The sequence below is a fragment of the Chrysochloris asiatica genome, unplaced genomic scaffold, assembly GCF_000296735.1.
Source record: "Chrysochloris asiatica unplaced genomic scaffold, ChrAsi1.0 scaffold00013, whole genome shotgun sequence".
Lineage (NCBI taxonomy): Eukaryota > Metazoa > Chordata > Mammalia > Afrosoricida > Chrysochloridae > Chrysochloris > Chrysochloris asiatica.
In genome coordinates, this window is record NW_006408531.1 from 14,410,905 (window position 1) to 14,438,597 (window position 27,693).

The window sequence follows — 27,693 nt, forward strand, 5'->3', positions numbered from 1 at the left end:
ATTGGAATGCAAAGGTTGGGTGGGAGCAAAAAGGAAGGATCAGTACTTGGAAAATATGACCTTGGTAATAGACATGATGCTGGAGCTCGCATGATAGAATTCTGCAAAATCAATGATTAGTTCATTTCAAATAACTTCAGTGCTACAATTAGCCTACCAAATTTTGAATTTATAAAGAAAAACAGTATGTTTTTGAACATGTAAAGAAAAACTTAGAAAGAAAACATGCCACCTTTTGTAAATCCATTTTCTAGCTCTGTCTACTGAAAAGTCCCAGCTCTTGGTGCCTAAACATGATTTTCCAGCAAAAGCAATCAGAGTTCCTTAGAGTAGTGGTTGATTTCAGGCCTGGGCCAGGAAAAATACAAGATGAGCCTGGAACATTCGGAGACCTGGTGAAAGGACATGGGACCAACTTGACATTGCTAACTCTCAAGCCAGAACTATTTGAGCATGACAAGAAAATAATAACTGAAAATCAGTTGCCATTGAGTCTGTTCCAGTTGATGGCAGCTGCATGTATTTCTAAGTCAACTGGTCCCCATAGGGTGGACTCTCCATGACTGGGGTCTTTTGAAAGGATCGCTAGGCCTTTATTCTGAGGCACCCCTTGGTGTATTCACACCACATACGTTTACAGTTAGCAGCATAGTGCTTAGCGGTTTGCGCCACCCCCCAAAAGGAAAACCCAAAAAATTCATTGTTAGCAAGTTTATTCCAACTCATAGTGATCCGATAGGATAGAGAACTGCCCATTAGGGTTTCCAAGGCTGATTAGGAAGAAGGAGAGGCAGATTACTTCTGAATGTTTAGCTACTGAAACTTTATGAATAGCAGTGAAACATTATCAGATATAGTGCCGAGAGATGAGCCCCTCAGGTTGGAAGGCACTGAAAATATGACTGGGGAAGAGCTGCCTCCTCAAAGTAGAGTTGACCATAATGCTTGAATGTAAGAACGATTTTGAGGATGGTGCAGGACCAGGCAGTGTTGCCTTCTATTCTACATAGGTAGGGTTGCTGTGAGTCACATCTGACTCAGTGGCACCTAACAACAGCAACAACAAATCTTTACAAAGCCAACTGCCATATCTTTCTCCCATGAATCAACTGATGAATTCAAATCACCAGTCTTTTAGTTACCAGCTGAGTGCTTAACCACTGTGCCATTAGGGCTCCTTTGTGCTACCCAAGAAGTCCAAAATAATAATGTTGTTGTTTTTGGTTGTCAATAAGTTGATTCTGACTCAAGGCAACCCCATATGCACAGAGAGTAGAATTGCTCCATAGAGTTTCCAAGGCTGTGACCTTTTGGAAGTTTTAAATATCAACCTTTTAGCTAGTGAATGAGCACGTCACCATTTTTACCATACAGAAATCCAAGCCCACTGGCAACGGTGACTCTGGGTGATTCTATATAGAGTTTCGGAGACAATCATTATGGTAGCAAACAGTCTCATCTTTGGAGCAACTGGTGGGGTTGAACCACTGACCTTGAAGTTAGCAGCCCAGAATCCTCCCCCACAGGGACTCCTAAAATAATGATACCCAACCAAACCCAGTGCTGTTGAGTACACTGCAACTCATAGTGACCCTGTAAGCTGAGTAGAACTTCACCATAGGGTTTCAAGACTGCATCTTTTCAGAAGCATGCTGCCTCATCTTTCTCCCATGGAGTGGCTGGTGGATTCAAACTGCTGACCTTTTGATTAGCAGACCAATGTTTATCCCACGGCACCGCTTGTTGTTGTTAAGTGCTGTTGAGTTGGTTCCAACCCATAGCATCCCTGTATAGGGTTTCTGAGGAGCATATGGGAGGTTTGAACCACCGACCTTATAGTTAGCAGTACAGTGCTTTTCTTGTAGTGCCACACCAGGACTCCATTGCACCACTGTTGTTGTTGTTAATTGGTGTCAAGTTAGTTCCAACTCATAGCAATCCTATATAGGGCTTTCGAGGAGTAGCTGATGGGTTTGAACTGCCAGACTAGTTAGCAGTCCAGTGCTTATCCTACAGCATCATACCAGGACACTGTTGTTGTTCGAAATGCCATTTAATTGATTCCAACTCATAGCAATCCAGTGTAGGGTTTCTGTGATGTGGTTGGTGGGTTGAACTGCCAACCTTGCAGTTCAAACCAACTTGTGGTCCATTACATTATCATTAGTGCCACACCAGGGTTCTCTGTTGTTTTTAAGTGCCATCAAGTCAGTTCCTACCCATAGTGAACCTGTATAGGGTTTCCAAGGAGTGGCTGGTGAGTTTGAACTGCCGACCTTGCAGTCCAGCGCATTAACCCACAGCACCACGCCACAACTCCAAGACTCTCAAGGACTCCTAAATATGGTCTTATGAGTATGTACTTTTTTCTGTAGGCTATAATCCAATACTATCATTATTTTAGGACTCTCTGTTGTCATTGTTAAGTGCTTTTGAGTCAGTTCTGACCCATAGCAACCCTGTATAGGGTTTCCGAGGAGTGGCTGGGTGAGCTTGAACTGCTGAACTTGTGGTTCAAACTGACTTTGTAGTGTAGTACATTAACCCACAATGCCACACCAGGACTCCTTAGAACTCTCTAGGGCTCCTAAAATAATGATAGTATTGGATTATAGCCCATAGGAAAAAGTACATACTCATAGTCCATTCTGATATATATATATGTATATATATATAAATAATAAAAATATATAGGGAGAAAGGTCAGCTCCTTATTACAGTAGAAATCCAATTAATAAATACAGAAGGGTTGAGAGAAATGTAAAATCACCATCAGGCAAACACCACAGGGAAGAACCATTGATGGTTGCTAAAATTAGTCATCAAAAGAGTGATGAGCAAAGACTATTTACATGGTCTCGGAGTGTCTCCTCACAAAGTATTTACTAATTAGTGTTGTTAGATGACTCTTGAATGGGTTCCAGTTTACAGAGACCTTATGTGTAATCTACAGCAGGTCTGTGTTAACCTCATAATCGCTGCTATGTTTGAACCCATTGTTGCAGTCATTGTATCAATCCATCTGATTGACGGTTGTCCTGTTTTGCACTGACCCTCTACTTTACCAAGCAGAATGTCCTTTTCCAGAGACTGGTTCCTCCTGTTAATGTGCCCTAAGTACATAAGATACAGTCTCACCATTCTCATTTCTAAGGAGGGTTCTGACTGTACTTCTTCAAAGACAGCTTTGTTTGTTTTTCTGGTTATTGTTGTTGTTAGGTGCCATTGAGTCAGTACCGACTCATAGCAACTCTGTGCACGCCAGAATGAACAAAACACTGCCTAATCCTGGGCCATCCTCACTACTGTTGCCACACTTGAGCCCATTGATACTGCCACTCTGCCAACCCATCTCGCTGGGGGTCTTCCTCTTTTTCTCTGACCCTCCATCTTACCAAACATAATATCCTTCTCCAGCAACTGGTCCCTTCTGACAAGACATCTGAAGTATGAGAGACGAAGTTTGACCAGTCTGGCCTCCAAGGAGCACTCTGGCTGCACTTCTTCCAACACAGATCTGTTGGGTCTTTTGGCAGCCCACGGTACTTTCAATATTCTCCGCCAACACTACATAACTCAAATGCATCAAATCTTTACGATCTTCCTGATTCACTCTCCAGCTTTCGCATGCATATAAGGTTTTTCTGGCAGTCCATGGTATAGTCAATATTCTTTGCCAACACCTTGATTCAAGGTATGAGTTCATTGATCTTCTTTATTCATTATCCAGCTTTCGTATACATATGAGGAAATTGAAAATACCATGGCTTGGGTTAAGTTGAAAGTGGCATCTTTGCTTTTTAACACTTTAAAGAGATTTTTTGCATCAGATTTGCCCAAAAAATTATGTAATTGGATTTCTTGATTGCTGCTTCTGTGTGCATTGATTGTGGATCTAAGGAAAATGAAATCCATGACAACTTCAGTCTTTTCTTCCTTGACCATGATGTTGCCTACTGGTCCAGTTGGGAGGGTTTATGTTTTCTCTACACTGTGGTGTACACCATACTGATCTTCATCAGTAAGTCCTCTTCACTTTCAGGTAGCAAGATTGTTCATGAGTCGCCCTCTTAAATTCTGATGCTGTGTTCATGAGTCGCCCTCTTAAATTCTGATGCTGTGTTCTTCTTCATATAGTCTAGTTTCGTAGACGATTTGCTCAGCATACAGAATAAATAAGTATGGTGAACAGAAACAACATTGATGCACACTAATTACTAATTACAAAGGGAAAATAGCAACTTTACAGTGGGGGGAACTAGTATACACCCTTTCAGCAAATGATCCAGGTAATTGTCACTTGTCATAAAACACATCAACAGTACCCATCTCCTGAAATGATACACTGAGAAGGGCATAGCATCACTTCTGTGGGGTTCTGGCCCAAAACACATGACTTCAACCACATCATGAGAAGATATCAAGCAAACCCAAAATGAGAGCCCTACTCCAAAATAACAGGCCAACACTTCTTGAAAGTGTGACATACATAAGAGATTGGAGGAGACTAAGACATGAGGAGTCCTTGGGTGGCACAGATAGTTAAACAGTGGGCTACTAACTTAAAGATTGGCAGTTCAAATCCAACCAAAGATGCCTCAGAAATAAGGCCTGGTGATCAGATCCCAAAAGGTCATAGCCTTGCAAATCCAATGGAATGCAGTTGTACTGTGCACACATGAGGCTGCCATGAATCAGAACAGACTCAGCAACAACTACTGACAAGAAGACATGACAACTAAATACAACCTGGGGCTCTAAATACAGGGTCAGAAAAACAAACAAAAAACAAAACCACGTTGGTGGGAAAACTGATGACATGTTAATTTCCTGGCTGAGATAAGATTGTGTGTGGTACGTACAATGTTAAGGTTAGACCAAGCTGCTGAAGGAAGGTAGATGGGAGCTCTCTGTACCATTTTTGCAACTTTTCTGTTACCCTGAAATTACTTTAAAAAAAAAAAAGTGTTCGGTCTTAATCCTTCTGAAAAGAACACACAGAACAGAGAGTGCTAGTGTAAGCCTCTTAAGTGTTAATGTCTTCAGTTTCTTTCTCAGGTTATTCACTTTTCATCAAGAATCTGTCCTTAGATTGTAGACAAAATGTCGATTGTTTCTCCTCAGGCACAGTCTGACTGTAGGTGACTAGGTCCACAAATGCTGAGCCTAGTGACCATGATGGCAGCACTGGGCAGAAAAAATTGATATAGAGGCATACTTATTATATTATTAATAATTCCTAAAACTGTCGGAAGCTCTTTCTTTTACCACAGATTGTGAATCAATCATGTGCCCCATGTATGTGAAAACAAATCTACTGCATTGACTCAATGAGTGAGTGAGTGAATCTGATTTAAGAGTTCCAATTTAATCTAGAAGTGCACTTTCTTAAGTTATTTTTAAAGTAAAAAACTCTCTGCCATTGATTCCAACTCATAGTGTTGTTAAATGCTATCCAGTCAGTTGTGACTCATAGTGACCCTGTGTAGGGTTTCCGAGGAGCAAGCAACTGATGGTTTTGAAGTGCTGACCTTGTGGTTCGCAGTCCAGTGCTTATCCTACAGCACCGTATCAGGAGTCCTAGTTTATTAATACTGTTGTTGATATTCCTCCTACCAGAACTGAGGCCACATTTTAGCCTTGCATCTGAGAGTGATACCGCTGATCAAGAAGACTTGGATGTTGAAGATGACCATGAGCAACAGCCTTCAAATCAAACTGTCCGAAGACAGCATGCTGTCGTTGAAGATGCTGTGGCTACCTCAGGGGTGAGCACTCTCAGTTCTACTGTTTCCCACGATTCCCAGAGTGCTCACCGGTCGCTGAATCTACAGCTTGGAAGGATGAAAATAGAAACAAATAGGTAAGTCCTACTCTGATGTAGGCATCTCTAAGTGGTGTAAGCGTTTAACGCACACAGCTTCTAACCAAAAGGTTGGAGGTTCAAATCCAAGTGAAGGCACCCTGGAAAAAAGGCTTGGCAGTTTATTTCCAAAACATTAGCCATTGGCAACACTATGGAGCACAGTTTACTCTGACACATATGGGGTTGCCTTGAGTCACAGTTGACTTGATAATAACTGATTTTACTTAATGTGGGTGAGTTTTTTGTTGTTGTTGCTTTTTACTGTCCTGTAATTGCATGACCTTTGGTTCTACTTTAAAAGTTCGATGTACAGAAAAGACAAAATATGATTCCTTCATTCCGTTCATGTACATTTGATTCAGTGCCTTCCTTTATAAAACGAGAGATGTGTCTTAGCCTGGTTAGTCACATATTACTTTCTCTTTCTGCCAAATCAGGGTTCCTTCAGCAATTTTCAGAGTAACTTAGTTGTAACCTCATAGACTGTCTTGGTAACACACCCAGAGCAGCATGTACTTTTCCACAGATAGCTGGAAGACAGAACAGCAAGTCCATGTTCTTGAAAACCCATGATTTGAAATCTATTGGTTCTTTTGGCAGCCCATGGCACTTTCAATATTCTCCTCCAACACCATAACTCAAAAGCGTCATTCTTCTACGGTCTTCCTTATTCACTGTCCAGCTTTCGCATGCATATGAGGTTATGGAAAATACCATGGCTTGGGTCAGGTGCACCTTAGTCTTGTGCAGCAGATTTGCTTAATGTAATACGTTGTTTGATTTCTTGACTGCTGCTTCTGTGAGTGTTGATAGTTGATCCAAGAAGAATGAAGTCCTTGGCAACTTTTTTTTCTTGACATTGATATGTAATCCATACCGAAGGCTATGCTCTTTGATCTCCATCAGTAAATGTTTTAAGTCCTCTTCACTTTCAGCAAGCAAGGTTGCATCATCTGCATATCGCAGGTTGTTAATTAGTCTTGCTCCAAGATGATCAGGTTATGACCATTTATGATTCGATATGATTTTTAATATCTGTGGCACATATGGAGATTCCTTTGCCTTTGAGAATGTGATAGTATAGAACTCACATGATCATGTCACTAAGTGAACAGTAAATGCTTCCTGTTCACTGATGTTAGCAGAGGTCAAGGTCTGAATTGGTCTGTTTTATAGCTTCCTGTGCTACATACAGTTGACAGGTTGGCAATTGACTTTATGACTCATGGTTTTCTGTGGGGAAAAAAAAAAAAAAGAGTTGTTTTTTTCAAGTTGGTTCTGACTCACAGTGACCTTGTATAGGGTTTCTGAGGAGCCATTTAGTGGGTCTGAACTGCCGACCTTGTAGCTAATAGTCCACTGCTTATCCTATAGCACAACACCAGGACTCCAAACAAATGCTAAAGCTATTTTATTTAGCAAACACATGGTATACCTGCTTCCCTGTCCTTCTGTGTGTACACCCTGACTTTCGTCCATAGGATCCACCTCTCTTCGATGCAGCCTAGATGTTTAGTCCTTTTCTACTCTAGGTATTTGCGGCAACCTCGGGCACACCATGCCAATTCTGCACTCTGTCCACCCTCCTTGCAGCATCTGCAGTCCTCAACAGCTGCTCTTCCTGAGCCCCTTCACGTCTTCACGTCTCCCTTGTTTCTAGCTGAGGACCTGTTTCCCCAATGTGCACATCTCTTGTGGACAAAACTAGGGCTTGTCACATTTCTTTGCTCCTTTAATTTGCATTTTTTTACAACAGCCCACACATTTATGGGTTTTTTTGTACATATTTTCTTTTGAATTAATGAAATCTACAGGATTATCAGCCTCTTCCCTTTCCTTTCCCTCTTTCCCCCCACCCTTCACCCTTTGGTATTATTTCTTACAGCTATTCCATCTCCTCAAGAAAAGTGAAGTAGAAGTTTAGTTCTAGAAGTAAACAACTGAATAAAGAACAGGTCACATCCATATTCGTTGTTACAATTTTCAGTTGAATATTATCATACACACAGAAAAACTGGACAATGAGTAAGGACTGAAGAATAATGAATGTCTTTGAATTATGGTGTTGGCAAAGAATATTGAATGTACCACAGTCTGCCAGAAGAACAAACAAATCAGTCTTGAAATAAGTTGTCAGAATTCTCCTTGGACGTGAGGATGGTGTGACATTGATATATGTTATTAGGATGTATCGCCGGTCCCTGGAGAAGGACATCTTGCTTGATAAAGTTAGAGGGTCAGCACAAGAAAAGAAGACCCTCAATGAGATGGATTGACACAGTGGCAGCAGCAGTGACCTCAGGATGGCACAGGACAGGCAGTGTTTCATTCTGCTGCTCATAAGGTTGCTACAAGTTAGAACTGACTCGATGGAACCTGAATGATCTGAAATATAAAAGAGCATATGTTGCTAAATGAATTTAGAGGAAATGTTAGTGGGATGTTAAGAAAAGTTGTAGCTCTTGTTAAAAATCTCAAGTTCAATATTGAGGCTGTTCTCTGATGAAGGTAATTCAGCTTCATCCAACTCTTGATTATTAGGTAGGTCATCAGTAGCTGAGCGCTCTAAGGTACTGTGTTCAGGTCGTAGTCTTCGCTGGAGGCATGGGTTCAAATCCCACTTCTGACAAAGCAACACTTGGAGTACTGGTGTGGTGCTGTGAGTTAGTATGTTGGACTCCAAGGTCGGCAGTTCAAGTTTACCAGTTGCTCCTTAGATACCTTATACAAGGCCGCTATAGGTCAAAATCAACTCGACGGCACTTAACAACAATAGTTGTTGTTGTTGTTAAGTGCCATCGAGTTGGTTCTGACCCACAGCGAACAACAATAGTACCAAGTGGTAAAAAGTAACAAAATGACTTTAGAATGTATGTTTTACTTGTATTTAAGAATATGTTTACATAAAATGTTCTGGAAATTCTGGGATAATGCGGTAACATGATTTATTATTGATAAAACCTCAGGAGGAACTGACTGTTTACCTAATATCCGTATTCTGCAATTCTGGAATTACCCACCCAAACTCTCCCCACCCCATCCTTCCTCTCCTACCCTCCCTTACTTCTACCCATCCAAGTACAAAAAGTTGACCTGCTGGCAGATCCTTGTCTAACTTTTCTGGACCAGAGACAGTCAACTGAATCAAACACAGACAGAAGTAAACCTGCTGAAATGGGTAATCTGAGAAGGCTTCAAAATATTTGTGGAAAAATTCCTTTATCTGTTGATTCTATGTTTCCATGAACTTTTTGAATCCCCTCGTATGTCCTTAAAAATAATTTTGAGAGGTGGATTTAGAACAAATGAAGTAGCCTTTCGATACTATACTTCCCATGTGAAGTTTTGACTTTTAAATTAGAAAAAAAAAAAAGGAAATATATAGCCTTGCCATTGTTAAATGCCATCCAGTCGGTTCTGACTTACAGTGACCATGTATAGGGTTTCCGAGGAGCAGCTGGTGAGTTTGAACCGCTGACCTTCAGTTCAAACTGACCTTGTAGTCCAGTGCTTTATCCTACACTGCCACACCAGGACTCCATATAGCCTCGCTGTTGTTATGTACCATCAAGTTGGTTCTGACTCATAACAACCCTGTATAGGGTTTCTGAGGAGTAGCTGGTTGGTTTGAATCATTGACCTTGTGGTTCCAATGCTGATCCTATAGCACCACACCAGGACTCCAATGTAGCCTAGAAAAGCATAATTGAAATTAGAACATTTCACTGACTTCTCTGAGAATTTGGTATGAATGTGCCATCATGATTTCATACATGCAGCAGTTCAAACAGGAATGGTGTGTGTTCAGGGTTATATTCTTTCACCACACTTATTCCATCTGTAGGCTGAGCAAATAATCTGAGAAACTGGATTATATGAAGAGAAATCCAGCATAAGAATTGGAGGAAGACTCATTTAACAACCTGTAATATGCAGATGGCCCAGCCTGCCTCGCTGAAAGAAAAGCGAACTTGAAGCACTTACTGATGAAGATCAAAGACTCCAACCTTCAGTATGGATTACACCTCAACATAATACAAAAAATCTTCACAACTAGACCAATAAGCAGTATTATAATAAATAGAGAAAACATTGAAGTTTTATTTTACTTATATCCACAATCAACATCCATGGAAGCAGCAGTCAAGAAATCAGAGAAGGTATATTGTAAATTGCCAGTAGAATTAACAAGTGTGTTTTGGAAGAAGTACTGCCAGAATGTTCCTTAAAAATTGACAAGACAGTGGGATCAAACACAGAAATGATTGTGAGGATGGTGCAGGACTTGTCAGTATTTCATTAAGTTGTACAACAATAACAACATTCCATACATGCAGATTAGCATGGAAGACTAAAATGTATAGCAACCAAAAAATTTCAAATGAAAAATTCATAATCTCTACTGAGCTTGTTGTCCATTTCAGTGAAACTCATATATGTCAGAATCCATAAGAACCTCCCTCTAGTCCTCTGCTTTTCCATCTTGCTTTCATTTCATACTGTTTAGTCCACATAATTGTATACCATGTTTACAGTTTTCTCTGCTTACCTGTCTTCTGTACAAGACCTTTTTAAAGTGTTTAAGAGCAAAGATGTCAGCTTGAGGACTAAGGTGCAGCTAACCCAAGCCATGGTATTTTCAATTGCCTCATATGCATGTGAAAACTGGAAAGTGTAAAGGAAGACCGTAGAAGAATTGATGCATTTTAGTTGTGGTGTTGGAGGAGAATATTGAAAGTACCATGGGCTGCCAAAACAACCAATAGATCTGTGTTGGAAGAAGTGCAGCCAGAGTGCTTATTGGAGGCCAGGATGGCCAAACTTCGTCTCTCATACTTCAGACATATTGTCAGGATGGACCATTCACTGGAGAAGGATATCATGTTTGGGAAGGTGGGAGGGTCAGAGAAAAAGAGGAAGACCCCCAACCAGATGGGTTGGTACAGTGGCAGCATCAATGGGCTCATGTGGCAACAATTGTGAGGTTGGCCCAGGACTAGGCAATGTTTTGTTCTGTTGTGCATGGGATCATTATAAGTTGGTACCAACTTGATGGCACCTAACAACAACCACCTATCTTCAAGCCACTTTCTCTCTCTGCCTTTCCTTGGATTATGCTTTTGCCTCCCACCTCTGCTCTCTACTCTAATATGATCTTTTGCTCCACCTAAGGGCCTCACATCTCTGTGACTTGTAGGGTAGAGATGGAGGTTGGCTTAGGAAAGGCCGCCCTATTGAGCCTTTGATTGGAGGAAGATGATGTTTCCAGGGCCTGAAGCAGCCACAGAAACAGAATCGTCCTTATTTTAAAGGCCCAGCTCTGTACTTAGCACTTTACCTATGTGCTTTAATTTATTGCTTACGGTAATCGTTCAGGAAGTTTTATTTTTCCTTTTTGTAAATGAAAAAACTGAAACCCAGAGTGGTGTAGTTTATCTAAGATCAGCACAGGAAGTATGTGGCTGAACCAAGATATAAGCCCAGGTCTGTCTGTCTGTCAGTTATGCCATGCTGCCTTCAGGACACATCAACTGAAGCAGAAACAGACGTTGGGATGGAACCTATTCCTGAGCTAAATCTATCCATATTCAAAAATGAAACAAATACAGCTTGGTAAGAACCATAGGGTATGCATGGACTTCTGTTGATTTCTTGTTGATAATTATGTATTTTTAATTATTACAATTCTCAATGCAAGTTACTCAAAGATAGTTTCCTAACAAGTTAGAGCATCTCTTCACAACTTGGAATGTTTTCTCTGAGAGACAGTATAGGAAATGGTGAATAGGTTACCCAGGACTGTCGGTTACATAGTGAACCTTTCAGGGGTAAGACATACAGTGTAAATAATGTCGCCACTTCTCCTTGTCTCTCTGAAGAATGCATCAGATGCCAACTAGGAGCTGGATGTGCCAGGAGTACATTCATCCTTTTGCCCATTTTAACCCACTTAGCAGTGAGAAAAGTGTAGCAGCAGTCACAATGATAGCATTGACCATTAATGACCAGAAACATATATTGAGTGCTTGTCATGTGCCAGGTACTATAAGTAACATATGTTGAGTACTTGTCATGTGCCAGGTACTATATGTAACATAGATTGAGTGCTTGTTATGTGCCAGGTACTATACATATTTTGCAAGCTTGTCATGTGCCAGGTACTATACGTAACATATGTTGAGTATTTGTCATGTGCCAGGTACTATATGTAACATATATTGAGTGCTTGTCATGTGCCAGGTAATATACGTAACCTCACCCAAAGCGCTCTAAAGAGCTGCAATTTTTATAGTTTAAGAAGAGCAACTAACTTTCTGCTTTGCACTGATTTTTATATGACTCAAATTTTTAGATAAATATAACCAACTTTCTTGGTGGAGGATAAAACATGTAGACTATAGATAGCTGTGATCCCATCCCAGCTCAATGTTTTTGCTATCATGCACATACAAAGAAATAGTAGAACAGCATCTCAGAAGACTTTGGCAGACAATTTGGGATGCAGGGTTTGAATTCCTGCCTGGAAATACAACATTGTCTGGTGCTTTGCTACCCAGCATGGGATCTGTGGATCAGTCTCATCTGGGAGTTTGTTGGGGGTGCTGAATGAGAACCCGCATTTCTATAAAACCCAAGGGAAGCCAGTGTCTAGCTCAGTCTGTGTCAACTCCAGCTTTACTAACCTGTCAACTAATCTCATTTTGTCCTTAGGTTACTCGAAGAATTGGTTCGGAAAGAGAAAGAATTACAAGCACTCCTTCATCAAGCTATTGAAGAAAAAGACCAAGAAATTAAACACCTTAAGCTAAAGTCCCAACCAATAGGTAAATGGCAGAAAAATGTATAAAGCAATAGTGTTCAGCAGTTGTTGTTGGGTGCCTTTGAGTCCATTCCAAAACACAGTGACTCCATGTGACACAGTAGAACTGCTTCATAGTGTTTCCTTGGCTGTACTCTTTACAGACACAGACTACTATGTCTTTCTTCCACAATGTGGCTGGCTGGGTTCAAACTGCCTACCCTTTGGTTAACAGACAAGCGCTTAGCCACTGCACCATCAATAGATAAAGAGCAGAAAATTGCGAAGCAGTACAACGGGGCTTCAAAAAGTTAGTGGAAGAATGGAATTGAAAGATAGTGGCATTTTCCCATCAACTTTTTGAAGCCCCCTCATAGTGTTCAACAAAGCTACCACAAAAAGAGGAAAAAACCAAGATGCCATTTTATTTTATAACTGAGTGAATGAGTATCTGTCACTTGTAACACAACTACAAGTAGGAACTGCTTTGAGAAAAGCACTCCATTTTGAATATAGCAAGCTTTCATTTCTAGGTGCAATAAAAGATGATTCGTAGTCATCTTTCCCTGAGATTATATATTACTAAGGATTTTTAAGTCTTTAATTGCTTTTAAAGATTTTTACACTAACAATAAAATAATTCTGTATTTTGTAATTTTGAGCTTGTATTATATGCATTCTACCATATATCTTTACAATTTGAAGAAGTTTAAGTAGACTAAACAGAGTAGAAAGAAGTCAGAGGCTGGAACTTTGAAAAAATCTATTCTGTGAGAACTTAGGTGTGAAAGATGGTCTTTAGAGAATCTGATTTAGCCACTTTACAAGAAATAGAATTCAAAGGTTTTTGTTCAGATATATGTCACTTCCCAATTATAGAAAACAGTAGAAGAAGAAATTCTTATCTTTACACATTTCCCTGTTAAGCATGTCTTCCTTTGTTACATGAGAAATGCAAAGTGCAATTTTGGTTCACAAAGTATTCTGATAAACCATAAAATTATATGAAAGTATAGAATGAGAGTATCCTTACATTATTGCTTCTGGCTCTTAGTTTAATGTTAGATTAACTAGTCTTTTGGGGGATGGGAGGGGTTGTTCTTTATTTTTGTAGCAGATGCTTACGTTTGCTGGTGGGAATGCAAAATGGCAGTGCTAATGTTGTGGTGAAATTGACAATATGCATCAAAATTATATATTCACTTATCCTTAACCAAAAAACAAAGATTGACATCAGTTGATTCACTCATAGTGACCCTGTAGGACAGAGTAGAATTCCCCTACAGGGTTTCCAAGACTGTAAATCTTTGTGTTTTTGGTTTTTTACCTCTTGCAACATTGGTCTCATATAATATTTGTCCTTTTGTGACTGACTAATTTCACTCAAAGGAGCTCTGGTAGAGTAGTGGCTATGAATCGGGCTGCTAATCTCAAGGTCAGCAGTTTGCAACTACCAGCTGTTCTGTGGGAGAAGATGAGGCTTTCTGCTCCCATAAAGATTTACAGCCTCGGAAACCCTGTACAGGGTCGCTATGAGTCAGAACCAACTCCACGGCACATAACAACAACAACAATTTCACTCAGCATAATGTCCTTAAGGTTCATGCATGTTGTGAGGTGTTTAAAAGATTCATCATTATTCTTCAATGTTTTGCAGTATTCCATTGTTTGCAGTATACCAAGGTTTGTTTAGTCATTCTTCTGTTGATGGGTATTTAGACTGTCTCCATCTTTTTTATGCCTCTTGTAGACAACATATTGAAGATATTTTCTTATCCAGTCTGCTCTTTATATCTCTCTTTTTCTCCCTTATTCTTCAATAAAACATACTCAGGTAAGCTTGTAAGCCAGTCACTTCATGCCTTGTAGCCCTCACCGCCACCACCTCCATTTTTGATAGCCAGTGTCTACCTTTCTCATCCCTATCAACCGAGTACACTGAGGAAACAAGGCTGTTCCTTGATATGAATAATCCTTCCATTCTGGTTAGAAATTTGAATCACAGCATTCATAGGTAAAAGTCTAGTTCCTCAAATTGTAGCAGCTTGCACTTGTTCTCCATATCAAACATTTTTATCCTCCAGGTATTTGGTTCAAATTCTGGTCAACTAGCTAAACAGGCTAGGTCAAATGGGTACTAGCTGCAAGTTTGGAGTTCACACATAACCTCCCTGCACTTAAGACGAGCTGGCCACTTCTCTCTCAGCCCTAGCCACCAAGGGCTAGGTCAGTATCCTTGGGCTCAGGAGTTCACACATCTTCCTAAACTTCAGACCAGCCAGCCCTTCCTCTGCTCCCTGTTATCTCAAGGTCAACAGGTGTCAATGGAACATGATCAAACTCAGCCAATGTCTTCATTGCTACATTTCCCCCACTTCCACTCACCACTAGACCCAGGTAGTTACCAGCAAGCATATTATAATTCTCATGGGTTCTCTTTGAGTTTCCATCCTAGAAGGGGGTTTTCCCTGATGGCTGACTTTTCCTTGATGCCTCCAAAGCAAACAGCTTGCTTGATATTCAAATAACCAAACAGTCCGGTTTTTTTTTTCTGCAGGTCTTTCTTTCAATAAGCATCTTCTGTTCTCCCAGTAGTTTTGGATTAGTCTGTATGTCTTTTCAAGTGTGAATGTCCCACCTCAGAAAGTTCTGGATGGGGCTCAGGATTCCACCTAAGGCCCTGCACTCTACAAAGGCTTATCAAGAAGTCTATTTCCCTGGAAAATTCTTTTTCCCCTTTTAGCAGACCCAATCAGTTATAGGCTGAAGGTGGGCTTACAAGCTTTCTATCATCATTATTTCCAATATTCATTTCTATCGCACATAAATGTCTATTTTACAACAATAGGCAGGGGAAACCAATATCCTCAAGACAATCAAGCACATAAACATTTTCCCCGTCCTTTATTCATTCAGTTTATGTCTCAATCTAGATTAACTGTCTTGAAGACTTCTTTCTATATTATCATTTATTCTTCCGAACTAATTTGTTTCTATTACTTATTCTCTGATAGAGAATAAGTGCACCATATTTACTTAATGCAGTACGTCTTTGAAAGTATTCATAAAATTCTGGTGGGCTGTGAGCATTTTCAGATGGCCTGTGTCAGATGAAGCTGAGAGTGCTTCTCCTAAATTGTGTTCTAGATATTCCTGGATTACCTGTGTGTCGCCTAAATTCTCCTGGCATAAATACTGAAGATTCTGAACTTACTGACTGGCTGAGAGAAAACGGAGCTGATGAAGACACTATAAGCCGGGTAAGGAAAAATATCCATGGGACAAACATTCTTTCACTTCATTTCATAATGCAGAGTACCTTCATGTCCCAGGCACTAGGACAGGCACATTAGGCCTGACCATTCCCTCCAGAGGCTTACAGATTGGATGGATGGGTGGATGGATGGGTGGGTGGGTGGATGGATGGATGGATGGATGGATGGATGGATGGATAGATAGATAGATAGATAGATAGATAGATAGATAGATACTATAATCATGGTGACCTTATGTACAACAGAACAAAACAGGGTCTGGTCCTGCATCCTCCTCACGTTTAACAGCATGTCTGAATCGGTTGTTTTGGTTGTTGTGCCAGTCCATCTCTCCGAGGGTCTCCCTTGCTTTCACTGGTCCTGGACTTCACCAAACACGGTGTTCTCTTTTGGCAAATATGGCATGTCCAAAGCAAGCAAATCTGACAGTGCTCTGTTGGTGATCCATAGGTTTTCATTGATTAACTTTTAGAAGTAAATCATCAGGCATTTCTTCCTACTTTGTCTTAACCTGGAAGCTTGGCTGAATCCTGTCCATTATGGGTAGCACTGATGGTATTTAAAATACTGGTGACATAGCTTCCAGTATCACTGCAAGTACTCTGGCTGTACAGATTTCTTTGTTCTTCTGGCAGTCCATGGTACCTTCAATATTCTCTAACACTGTAACTCAAAGGCATCAATTCTTCTACAGTCTTCCTTATTAACTTTCATATACATATGAGGCTATTGAATGTGGCTTGGGTCAAGTGCAGTATAGACCTCAAGCTGATAGCTTTGCTCTTCAACACTTTAAAGAGGTCTTGGGCACCATGTTTGCCTAATGCAATACGTCATTTGATTTCTTGACTGTTGCCTCCATAAGCATTGTTGGTTGATCCGAGCAAAATGAAACCTTTGACAACTTCAATCTTTTATCCCTTTATCATGATGCTATTTACTGGTCTAGTGATGAGGTTTCTTTGTTGTCTTTACATTAAAGTGCAACCCATACCGAAGGCTGTTGTCTTTGATCTTCATCAGTAAGCATTTTAAGTCCTCTTGGCTTTCAGCTATCAAGGTTGTATTATCTGCAAATTCTAGGTCTTCCTCCAATCCTGATGCCTCATTCTTCTTCATTTAATCCAGCTTCTTGTATTATGTGCTCAGCACACAGATTGAAGAAGTATTGTGAAAGAATACAACCCTTAATTTTAAACCATTCAATGTTTCCTTGTTGTGTTCAAATAACTACCTCTGGTCTATGCAAAGGTTCTTCATAAGCCAATAAATTTTCCAGAAACTCATTCTTTGTAATGTTTACCATAGCTTCTCATGATCCACACAATCAAAGGCCTTTGTGTAGTCAATAAAGCACAGGTAAACATCTTTCTGGTATTCTCTGCTTTCAGTCAAGATCCATCTAACATCAGCAACAATATCCCTCATTCTACATCCTTTTCTGAATCCGGCCTGAACCTCTGGCAGTTCTCTGTCAATGTATTATTGCAGCTGTTTTTGAATGATCTTTAGCAAAGTTTTACTTGCATGTGATATTAATGATATTGTCTGATTATTTTTGCATTCTGCTGGGTCACCTCTCCCGGGAATGGGCACAAATATGGATCTCTTCCAATCACTTGGCTAGGTAGCTGTCTTCCAAATTTCTTGGCATAGATGAGTGAGTGCCTCCAGTGCTACATCAGTTTGTTGAAATATTTCAATTTGTATTCCATCAATTCCCAGCACCTTGTTCTTTGTCAATGCCTTCAGTGCACATTGGACTTCTTTCTTCGGTATCTTTGGCTCTTGATCATATGCTACCTCTTGAAATATTTGAACATCGACCATTTATTTTTGGTGCAGTGACTGTGTAGTCCTTCTATCTTTTGATGCTTTCGGCATAATTTAATATTTTGCCCATAGAGACCTTCAATGTTGCAAGTCGAGGCTTGAATTTTTTCTTCAGCTCCCTCAGCTTGAGAAATGCTGAATTTGTTCTTCTATTTTGGTTTTCTAACTCCAGGTCTTTGTAAATTTCATTATAATATTTTACTTTGTCTTCTCAAGCTGACCTTTGAAATTTTCTATTCAGCTATTGTACCTCCTCATTTCTTCCATTTGCTTTAGCATATCTATGCTGGAGAGCAAGTTTCAGTGCTTCTTCTGACATCCATTTTAACTTTTTCCTTCTTTCTTGTCTTCTTAATGACTGTTTGCTTTCTTCCTGATGTTCTTGATGTCATCCCACAACTCTTCTGGGCTTCGGTCTTTAGTGTCTAATGCATCAAATCTGTTCTTTAGATGCTCTCTAAATTCAGGTGGGATGTGTTCAACAGACCACACCAGGATTCCATTAGAGTAAAACAAAGCTACTCATAGCACTAAACCTCTGAGCAGCAAATGTAATTACAAGTGAGTGCTAACTATTCATTAGAAAACCATCATTTGGCATTTCTATTTTATGCACATGCAAGTCATAAGGTTCTTTTTCGATATTTTGTTATGAGGGAGGTCTTTCCTTTAGTAATTCCAGATTATATTTTTAGTAGATGTTTTTGTAGGTTCATTATTTAGGATTGCTGTTGTTTACATTTTGTACGGTTTTTAATATTTAAAAGCCTATCAAATATCTTACTTTTGTGCCTGCTTTCCTTTCTTTGCAGTTCTTGGCTGAGGATTATACACTAGTAGATATTCTCTACTATGTTACACGGGATGATTTAAAATGTCTGAGACTAAGGTATCACTTTTCTTTAATGTTAATTGGTTATAATGGAACTAACATTGATCTGAGCTAGAAAGAAAAAAAAACAAAACACAAAAAAACTGGGTTCCTCTCTGGGTGGGTCCTTAACTAGCTGAGCCAGCTGGGCAAATCACCCTCTCTGGGACACAGCTGTTCATATTAAGCTGAAAGAGTTAGACCAGCTCTTATTGGTGGTGTTGTTGTTAGGAGCCATCGAGTCGGTACTGACTCATAGCGACCCTATGCACAGCTGAATGAAACACTGCCCGATCCTGGGCCTACCTCACTAATGTTGCCACGCTTGAGTTCATCGATGCTTCCACTTGGCCAGTCCATCTCTTTGGGTGTCTTCCTCTTATTGGGTGTTGTAATAGCCAATATTTTTTTATTAATAAATGCAAGCCACCTGGAAGAATTTGCTTGGATAATAAGTTAGACTAAGACTATACAGCTATTCTAAGATGCCTTAAATGAATAATGTAGCTCGTGATTGAGCATACATACTAGACTATTAGGATAGGGTATACTCAAAAGCCTGATATAATCCGATATAATTTCTTATAGTTATCAGGCCAAACATATCAATAATTATTACTCATATAAAGACACATATCTCTATAAAGGCACATTTTAAAAGTGCTGAAAATCTAAACTTATGCTTTTGTTGCTGGGATTTTGTGGGAGTTGAAAGGAAAGGAAGGGAAAGATGGAGAAAAATATACAAAAAGAATACATCACTGCTGATAAGACTTTGGGATCTTCATGTTCTGATCAGAGCAACTGAGAGCTAAGGAGTCCCTTTGATATTTCAAGAGCAATGTTTCAACTGCCCAGTTCCCTTCACCCTGCTCTTGTGTCTTCCAACAGAGGTGGGATGCTGTGCACGCTGTGGAAGGCCATCGTTGACTTTCGAGACAAACAGCCTTGACTCACTGATTGTGTCCAAACTCCAGTGAAGAGGTTAACAATGAATGCAGAACTCATCTTCTTATGCGAGGGGGAAGTTGAAGGGAGAGAAAAAAAGAAGCTGCACTTTAAATCCAGTGTTTGTTTACCAATGTTAAAAAAGAGAGAGAGATACACATAACACACTGAAATTTTCTAACTGCTTGTATTTCTATGATTCAGAAGGACTCTCTTCAAAGGATGTTGAGACTTATTTTCGTGGAAACCTTTTTTACATGGGAATCTTTTTAACTCTGAAGCTATTGCACTTCCGCCAAATGTGTATTTCACACAAAACAGATAGAACATTTCATGTGATTGTGCATCACTGGAACAAAACCAAAATGTGACCATAACTTTGTAGGCTATGTGTGTTTGTAATATGTTCTAATAAGTTGAGTGGGGATGCAGAACGCCAATTACTGTATAAAGCTTTTCCTGTCATTGTGCAGAATCTGAAAGCAATGGTTTGTACTTATCTGTATTAATTGTAATATTGACTATATTTTGTAAGTTAAGTTTCTGGCCTATAGTACATTTGTTTGAGTTGTTTATGTTACTACTGAACTGTACCAGTTGCACATGCCTGAATCATAGTAATGTTAGCTTGTTCTAAAGCTATCCATTGTGTCATATATACTCTAAAGTAAACAGACTTTCAGCATTACTGTTTTTGATACATTCTGAAGGATTCTTTTTTTGTTGTTTTGTCAAACCAGATAAACTGGGGTGTCAAACTTCTAGTTATTTCTTCAGCTATAACATTAAGTAGAATCTTTGATCTTTTTAAGTAAGTAAAGAACAACTGATATCTTAGTTGCTCCTTAAGGCAACAGAGGGGTAAGAGAAAAGATGAAGAAAACAGAATAAAAGAATATTTGTGCATTTTCCCCAAGGTTCCAAGTTGCCTTGACTGACTACTGTGCATCTGGAAGGGTTTGCAAATAGCATCCTAATGGAAAACACTGCATTTTCTGTCTTTTTAATGCTAGTTTTCATATTTGGGGAGGTTTTAATTTAATGAAGAATATTCTATTTTCATGAGCCTGCCAATATGAATTGGATGAAGTCTAAACTCTTAGATGAATAAAATTAGTAAATGCATTGAAAACAAGGGGATTTGTTGACTACACAGGATGGAAATAATATATAGCTTGTTCATGTATCTTGACCCATATGTAATAGTCTTCGATACAGCTGCAACCATCTTTATTTCTTTATGGAAATCAAGGTACATTATTACCTTATATTGCATGATAGCACACAAAACATTCACACCAGTATTTTCTCATTTGCTGTTTACAACAGCAGCATTTGTTGTTGTTAAGTGCTGTGGAGTCGGTCCCAACTCATAGTGATCCTGTGAGGGTTTTTAATGCTGAAAATCTTTGTGGGAGCAGAAAGCCTCTACTTTACTCCACAGTAGGTGGCCTCAAACTGCCGACCTTGAGGTTCACAGTCCAGTACTTACCATAACTACAAAACCACTGCACTTCCCAACAACAACCAACAAGCTGCATTATTTGTACATCTTCATCCTGAGGACAGAAGTTGCCCATTGCCCCTTGTGTGAAAATATTCAAGGGGGTGGGGGTTAAAATGTCACTTTCCTGATTTGAATTAAATTGAAATGAAGGACAATTTCTTTAGGAATTCATACTTCATCTCACCAACTTAATGGTTAAGGGCTTCTTTGAGATATCAAACAGGATCAGTCCACCCATATTCCAAGCATTGGTGGTGGGGCAGGATAAGCACTGGACTGCTAACCATAAGATCAGCAGTTCAAACCCACCAGCTGCTCTGATCACGTAAGGCTGCTCTGCAGCCTTAGAAATTGTATACTGTGTTGTTAAGAGTCAGAACTGACTCAGCGGTACCTGGCAACACCCACCACCTCTGTTCCAAGGAGCCTGGTGGCTCAACAATTAAGTACTCTGCTGCTAACTGACATGTTGGCACTTTGAACCCACTAAGAACTCCCTCCACTGGAGAAAGACTTTGGACTCGGCTCCTGTAGACACCTCTACCGGGTAGGTGTAGATGTACTGTGTCAGAGAGAACCGCTCAACAGCACCTACCAACAGCAATCCATCTTTAACCAACTCCTGGAGGACACCATCTTTCCTTGGGATGGTCCTCCTACCCTATTTTGCAGGCCGACATTCCTCTATGCCCGACTTAGTTCACATTACACGTTCCCAAGTTAACATCATTAGGCTCTTGTCAGAATTTCGAGTACCAGCCACAAAGAAGGCAGCTCCTTTAAGGCTCAAGGTTCCTGAAAGCTTTGTACTACAGAGACTTTTAGCATCAACCTAGATCAGTGGTCCTCAACCCAACTTCACTTTCAAATGACCTGGGTGCTTCTTAACAAATATCCGTGTGGGGATGGGGCTCAGACATCCTTTTTAAAAAAAAAAAAAAAAAACCTCCACAGGGGTTTTAGCATAATCTAGTCCTACTGCCTCAGTTCAAATGACACCTGGAGAGGAAAATAAGAGTCCTTCCCCCGGAGGTGGTAGTTACTAATCTAGTCTCCACTTAGTGTAGACAAAGGCTAAGCACATAGGCCTGGAACAAAACTAACTAGTAACCTTAGCAAATTACACTCCCCAACTCTGTTTCTTCATCTGTGAAATGGGGAAAATCCTGTCCCTTCCTCATAGGGTGGTTACATGGTTTAACTAGCATAATGCAGGTGAGGTGTTTACTACAATGTTTAGCATATAAGAAGCACTCAGATGCCGACAACTATAGCTATCACTCAATCAAACGCATTTATTAGATGTGGGCTGGGCAGCAGCAAAGAGTTCAAACATCCTAACTGAGAATGGTGCATGACCAGCCGTGTTTCATTCTGTTGTGCACATGGTCATTCTGAGTCAGAGCTGACGGTGTGGCACCTAATAGTACCAACACTGAGTACTACACAACAGGTGGTGCATGAGCAGGACACAGATCTAGTCCCTGAAGCTCACTGTCAGAGGTGGATTCAAGATTATGTAGAAACAGCAGTCTGTGTAGCGAATGCTGGGGTTATTTCTGTCAGGAGTTTTGCAAGAGAAGTGAAGGTCCAGAGCTGAGCCTGGGGAAGATGGTTTGGAACAAAACAGCCATGCAGGGTGTGGACAGCACTCGTATATGAGAAGCAGAGCAGACATTTGCTGAGAGGAATGGATCCAGTGTTTTCTTTGAACCTCGTTTTCATCGTTCTTTGACGTCTGTCATTGCAGACTTTGCTTTATTCATTCCAAGGATACAACATAAAACAGCTGGCAATGAGGAATTGTGGTTAACACACCTACTGTGTGTGAGGCGCTGTCATGGCACGAGAGACAGACTCGATGCCCATCAAGTCTGGAACCCAGGCAATACACATAATGCAACTAAGGACACCTGCAATCTGTAAACAAATAACAATAATTAATGATTCCAGATTTCATGGAAAATTAAAGCCTCTGTCACCAAATAATTTATATCAGATTGAAGAAAGAAATCTATAATAATACATCTAGTATGGAGTCCTGGCGTGGCTCTGTAGGCTAAGCATTGAATTACTAGCCACAAGTTGGTAGTTTAAACCTAGCAGCCATTACTTGAAAACCTATACAGGGTTGCTATGTGGTGGAATCTACTCAGCAGCACTTAGCAACATGTTAGGTCTGGAAAGGTTCAGAGGACAGACTTGCTAGGATGGGAAGCAGGGCAGGTGGAACAGGCTTCATGGAAGAGGCAGACCCTTACCTGGGCCTGGTGGGGAAGGTATGATTTAAATACATTAGGATGGGGGATATCACTTTGGGCAGGAACAAAGGCTAGAAAGCAGGGTTTTGCAAGGTGTTCTAGAGAAAATGGAAATATGCATTATAGAGGCAAAAATGTACAACAGGTAGGAGAGAGATCAGGATGCTGGTGGACAAACAGGATCAGGAAGGGGCGTGGAGTCAGCATGTAATTCCATAGAAATGGGGATCATGTTATAGCTCTTGAGCAAAGGAAAAGTGTGTATAAAGTGGTTTGTGTTTTAGAAGGTTAACCTGGTGAAATTGTAGTGGGTAAATTAGAGGAAACAGAAATTAGAGTAGTTCAGAGACTAAATGTGAATGAGGGCTGAGTGGGACTTAACAGCAACAAGAATGAAGATGGTGGATTTAAACCAGTATATTGACAAAATGTGATTACTGTGGGGAGTGATTTCAAAGGAGCAGAAACAATCAATGCTGAGCATATGTGTGGGAAAGAAGTCAGAATAGGGCAGTTTGCACAAAGAGCTGGCTGGGGACATGCTGACTTTGTATTTACAGCAAGGCATCAATAGAAATAGCCTATTGTATTGGTGCAATTCAAGACTTAGGTGGGTATATATTGAGGGCAAGTAAAAAATACTGCTATTAGGGTTCTAGTTCACACAGGCACAGTTTATTCCAAACAAAATGTTTTAAACATCAGATTCTTAGAGATGTTCTCTAAGAATTAACACTTGTCGAGTCAGATCCGACTCACAGTCACCCTATGCACAAGAGAAGGGAAACACTGCCTGGTCCTGTGCCTTCCTCACAATGCTTACGCTTGAGCCCATTGCTGCTGCCACTGTGCTAATCCATCTCAGTGGGGTCTTCCTCGTTTTCACTAACCCTTCACTTTACCAACCATGCCCTTCTCCAGGGTCTGGTCCCTCCTGATAATATGTCCAAAGTAAGGGAGATGAACTCTTGCCATCTTGACTTCTAAGGAGCTTTCTGACTGTACTTCCAACACAGATTTCTCTGTTCTTCTGGCAGTCTATGGTACTTTTAATATTCTTCTCCAAGACCATTACTCAAATGCATCAGTTCTTCTATGATCTTTCTTAATCATTGTTCAACTTTCACATGAATATGAGGCTACTGAAAATACTATAGCTTAGGTCAGATGCACCTTATCTCTCAAACTGACAGCTTTATTCCTGAACATTTTAATGAGGTCTTTTTCAGCAGATTTGCCTAATCAAATGCGTCATTTGATTTCTTTGCTGCTGCTTTCCTAAATGTTGATTGTGGTTCAAAGCAAAATAAAGTCTTGAACAACTTCAACCTTCTCTCCATTTATCACACTATTTATTGGTCTAGTTATGAGGATTTTTGTTTTCTTTACATTGAGGTGCAATCCATACTGAAGGAGTGGCCTTTGATCTTCATCAGTTAGTATCTTAAGTTCTCTTCACTTCCAGCAAGCCAGGTTGTATCGTCTACATATTGCACGTTGTTAATGAGTCTTCCTCCAATCCTCATGCCACATTCTTCTTCATATAATCCAGCTTCGGGGATTATAACATTGAATAAGTATGATGAAAGAATACATCACTGGTGTACACCTTTCATGATCTCGCAAGCATTCCCTTACTCTGTTAGAATGACTGCTGCTTGGTCTATGTACACAATCAAGTGTTCTGGAATACCGACTTTCTCACGATGCTGTCCATAGTTTATCATGATCCACACAGTCAAAAACCTTTGCATAGTCAATAAACCAGAAGTAAACATATTTCTTATTTTGTCTGTTTTTAGCAAAGATCCATCTGATGTCAGCAATGATCTCTCTCATTCCACATCCTCTTCTGAATCTGGCTTGAATTTCTGGCAGTTCCTTGTTGATGTACTACTGCAGTTGCTTTTGAATTATCTTCAGTAAAATTCTCTTGCATGTGATATTGATAATATTTGATGATTGTGCATACCTTTGGGTCACCTCTCTTTGGAGTAAGCATAAATATGGATCTCTTCCCATCAGTTGGCCAGACAGCTGGCTTCCAAATTTCTTGGCATAGATAAGTGAGCATCTCCAGTGCTGCATCAGTCTGTTGAAAGATTTCAAATTTGTATTCCGTCAATTCCTGAAGAGTTGGTTTTCACCAGACTTCAATTCAGTTTGGACTTTTTCCTTCAGCACTATCAGTTATTGATCATATGCTACCTCTTGAAATGGCTGAACATCTAGCATTTTTAAAAATGTTTTATTGTGAATTATGTGATAGTTTACATGGGAGAAAATTCGTTTTACAATCATCCTATCGTATATCGTATATCGTTTCATTGCCATGGTTATAATCCTTCTATGCATCATCAACCAACCAAAGGGTATACCCCACAAGCCTGCTTCCTGGTCCTCAGCACCCTCTCCCTCGCTGGGTCTAGAGTCCCCAGCTGCTCCATCTTTCTACATCACCGTCTCTGCTTCCATCTCTGGTGTCACTGTTTCTCTGGGTAGGGTCCCACATTCTTCTCCCTTGTTGGTCCCAGGGACCTCTGATCCTGAACTATAAAGTCAATCACTCCCCTCCTTTTGCTACAAAATATCTGCCTTTACATTTCCAACCCTCACAGTCAGGCCTGATAACAATAATTCACTATTGTATCCCAAGAGACCTATCCCCATCTCCTGTTATCAGCCCTGCCCATTTTGGGTAGCCAATGTTCAAGTTCCCCATCCTTGTTTACTCTGTGTATCGAGGGGGTGGGAATAATCCTTGCTGTAAAGGTTTGTTCCCTCTTTTGAGCTACTGCATCCATAGGTGTAGGTCAAGTTCATCAAATTGTATCAGATTACTCTTTTTTTCCTCTTCTTTCTTCTTCTAGTTGAGCTCTGATCATCCAGTCATTGAAGCCAGGTCAAGTAGGTATTATATGCAAGTGTGGGTGTTCTTATGTATATGTCCTTTTCTTATCAGCTGGATGCTTCACTCTCCACTCTAGTCCTCTGTGGCTATGTCACTGAATCTGGGCCCAAGTTCCCAGGTCTTGCCACACTGCTAGCCAACCAGGTCTCCACCCGGGTTCACAGCAGTCTACTGAATGTTGTAGGGCTTAGCTCACAGCTTCATTGCTGTTTTTCCCTCACTTCCCCTTATCGGTGACGAACGGGGTCACCAATTAGAGCACGTGTCTGCTCATGTATTCCCACTGAAGTTTAGTCTTGGAAGGGGGTTTGCCCTGAGGGGACCCGACCACTTGTCTTGATGTCTCCTGGGTGAGCAACTTGCTTGTTCTTGTAGTAATCAGTCAGATTGACATTATTGTTTTGTATTTTTCCTGACAGTCTTTCTTTCAAGAAGTATCTTCTGTTCTTTGAGCCGCTCTAGGCTGGTCTACTTATCCTTTCAAGTGGAAATTTCCCACCTGGATGTGGTTCAGGATTCCACCTATGGTCTTATGTAATGCAGAGGCTCTGCAGGAAGCTTCCTTCACTGGGCACATTGTAACCCCATTTTAGGTATTCTGATTAGTTACAGGCAGAAGACTCGGACTTAGAAGCTTTCTATGGTGATATATCTGGCTATTCCTTTCTCTCCCCAAAAGTGTCTATTTTATAATGGTATGTCAGGGAAACCAAGATTCAAAAGACAGCCAAGCATCTTAACTTTATTTACCCCCTTTTGCCCATTCCAACCATTTCTCAATCCCTGTATCCCAGAGCCCTGTTGTTCCAAGGTTGTGCATACATCATTATTTACCTCTGTCCCACTTAGCCCATGTAAACCTGCCTGTTTTCCCATCTGCATTGTTCTTCCATCCCTCTCCCCCTTCTTGTGTATTTCCCTCCTCGCTAGCACCCAAACTATGCCTATTCCCTACCCTGTGCTCCACCTTCTCCTCACACCACCCCCCACATCATGGTAACCAGCAAAGGATGCCCCCCGCCACCTTAGTATGGGTATCTTTTATAGTAGTGGTCCTATGCAGTATTTCTCCTTTTGTGACTGACTAATTCAAGGAGCTCTGGTAGCGTAGTGGTTACAAATCCGGCTGGCAATTCAAAACTACCAGTGGTTCCGCAGGAGAAAGATGAGGAGTTCTGCTTCCGTAAAGATTTACAGCTTCGGAAACCCTGGGCAGGGTCGCTATGAGTCGGAACTGACTCCATGTTACTTAACAACAACAACAATTTCACTCAACATAATGTCCTCAATGTTCATCCATGTTTTGCGGTGGCTTGCAGCTTCCTTGTTATTCTTCAATATAGCATAATATTCAATTGTGTGTATGTACCACAGTTTATCCTTTTTTCAGTTGATGGGCACTTAGGCTGTCTCCATCTTTTT

The 27,693-nt window shown here is 40.5% G+C and overlaps 1 protein-coding gene across 1 annotated transcript in view; it reads left to right on the forward strand.

The window, feature by feature from the left end:
• The window catches only part of MAP3K5 (mitogen-activated protein kinase kinase kinase 5), a 311,649-nt gene extending 291,372 nt beyond the window's left edge, over positions 1-20,277 (forward strand). The window contains exons 27-31 of the mRNA XM_006834631.1: positions 5,620-5,863; positions 12,578-12,690; positions 15,813-15,925; positions 18,586-18,662; positions 19,536-20,277. Coding sequence (XP_006834694.1) covers positions 5,620-5,863; positions 12,578-12,690; positions 15,813-15,925; positions 18,586-18,662; positions 19,536-19,596 — 608 coding nt within the window. The 3' untranslated portion in view covers positions 19,597-20,277. The remainder of the gene's footprint in view (positions 1-5,619; positions 5,864-12,577; positions 12,691-15,812; positions 15,926-18,585; positions 18,663-19,535) is intronic.
• Positions 20,278-27,693: the final 7,416 nt, after the last annotated feature.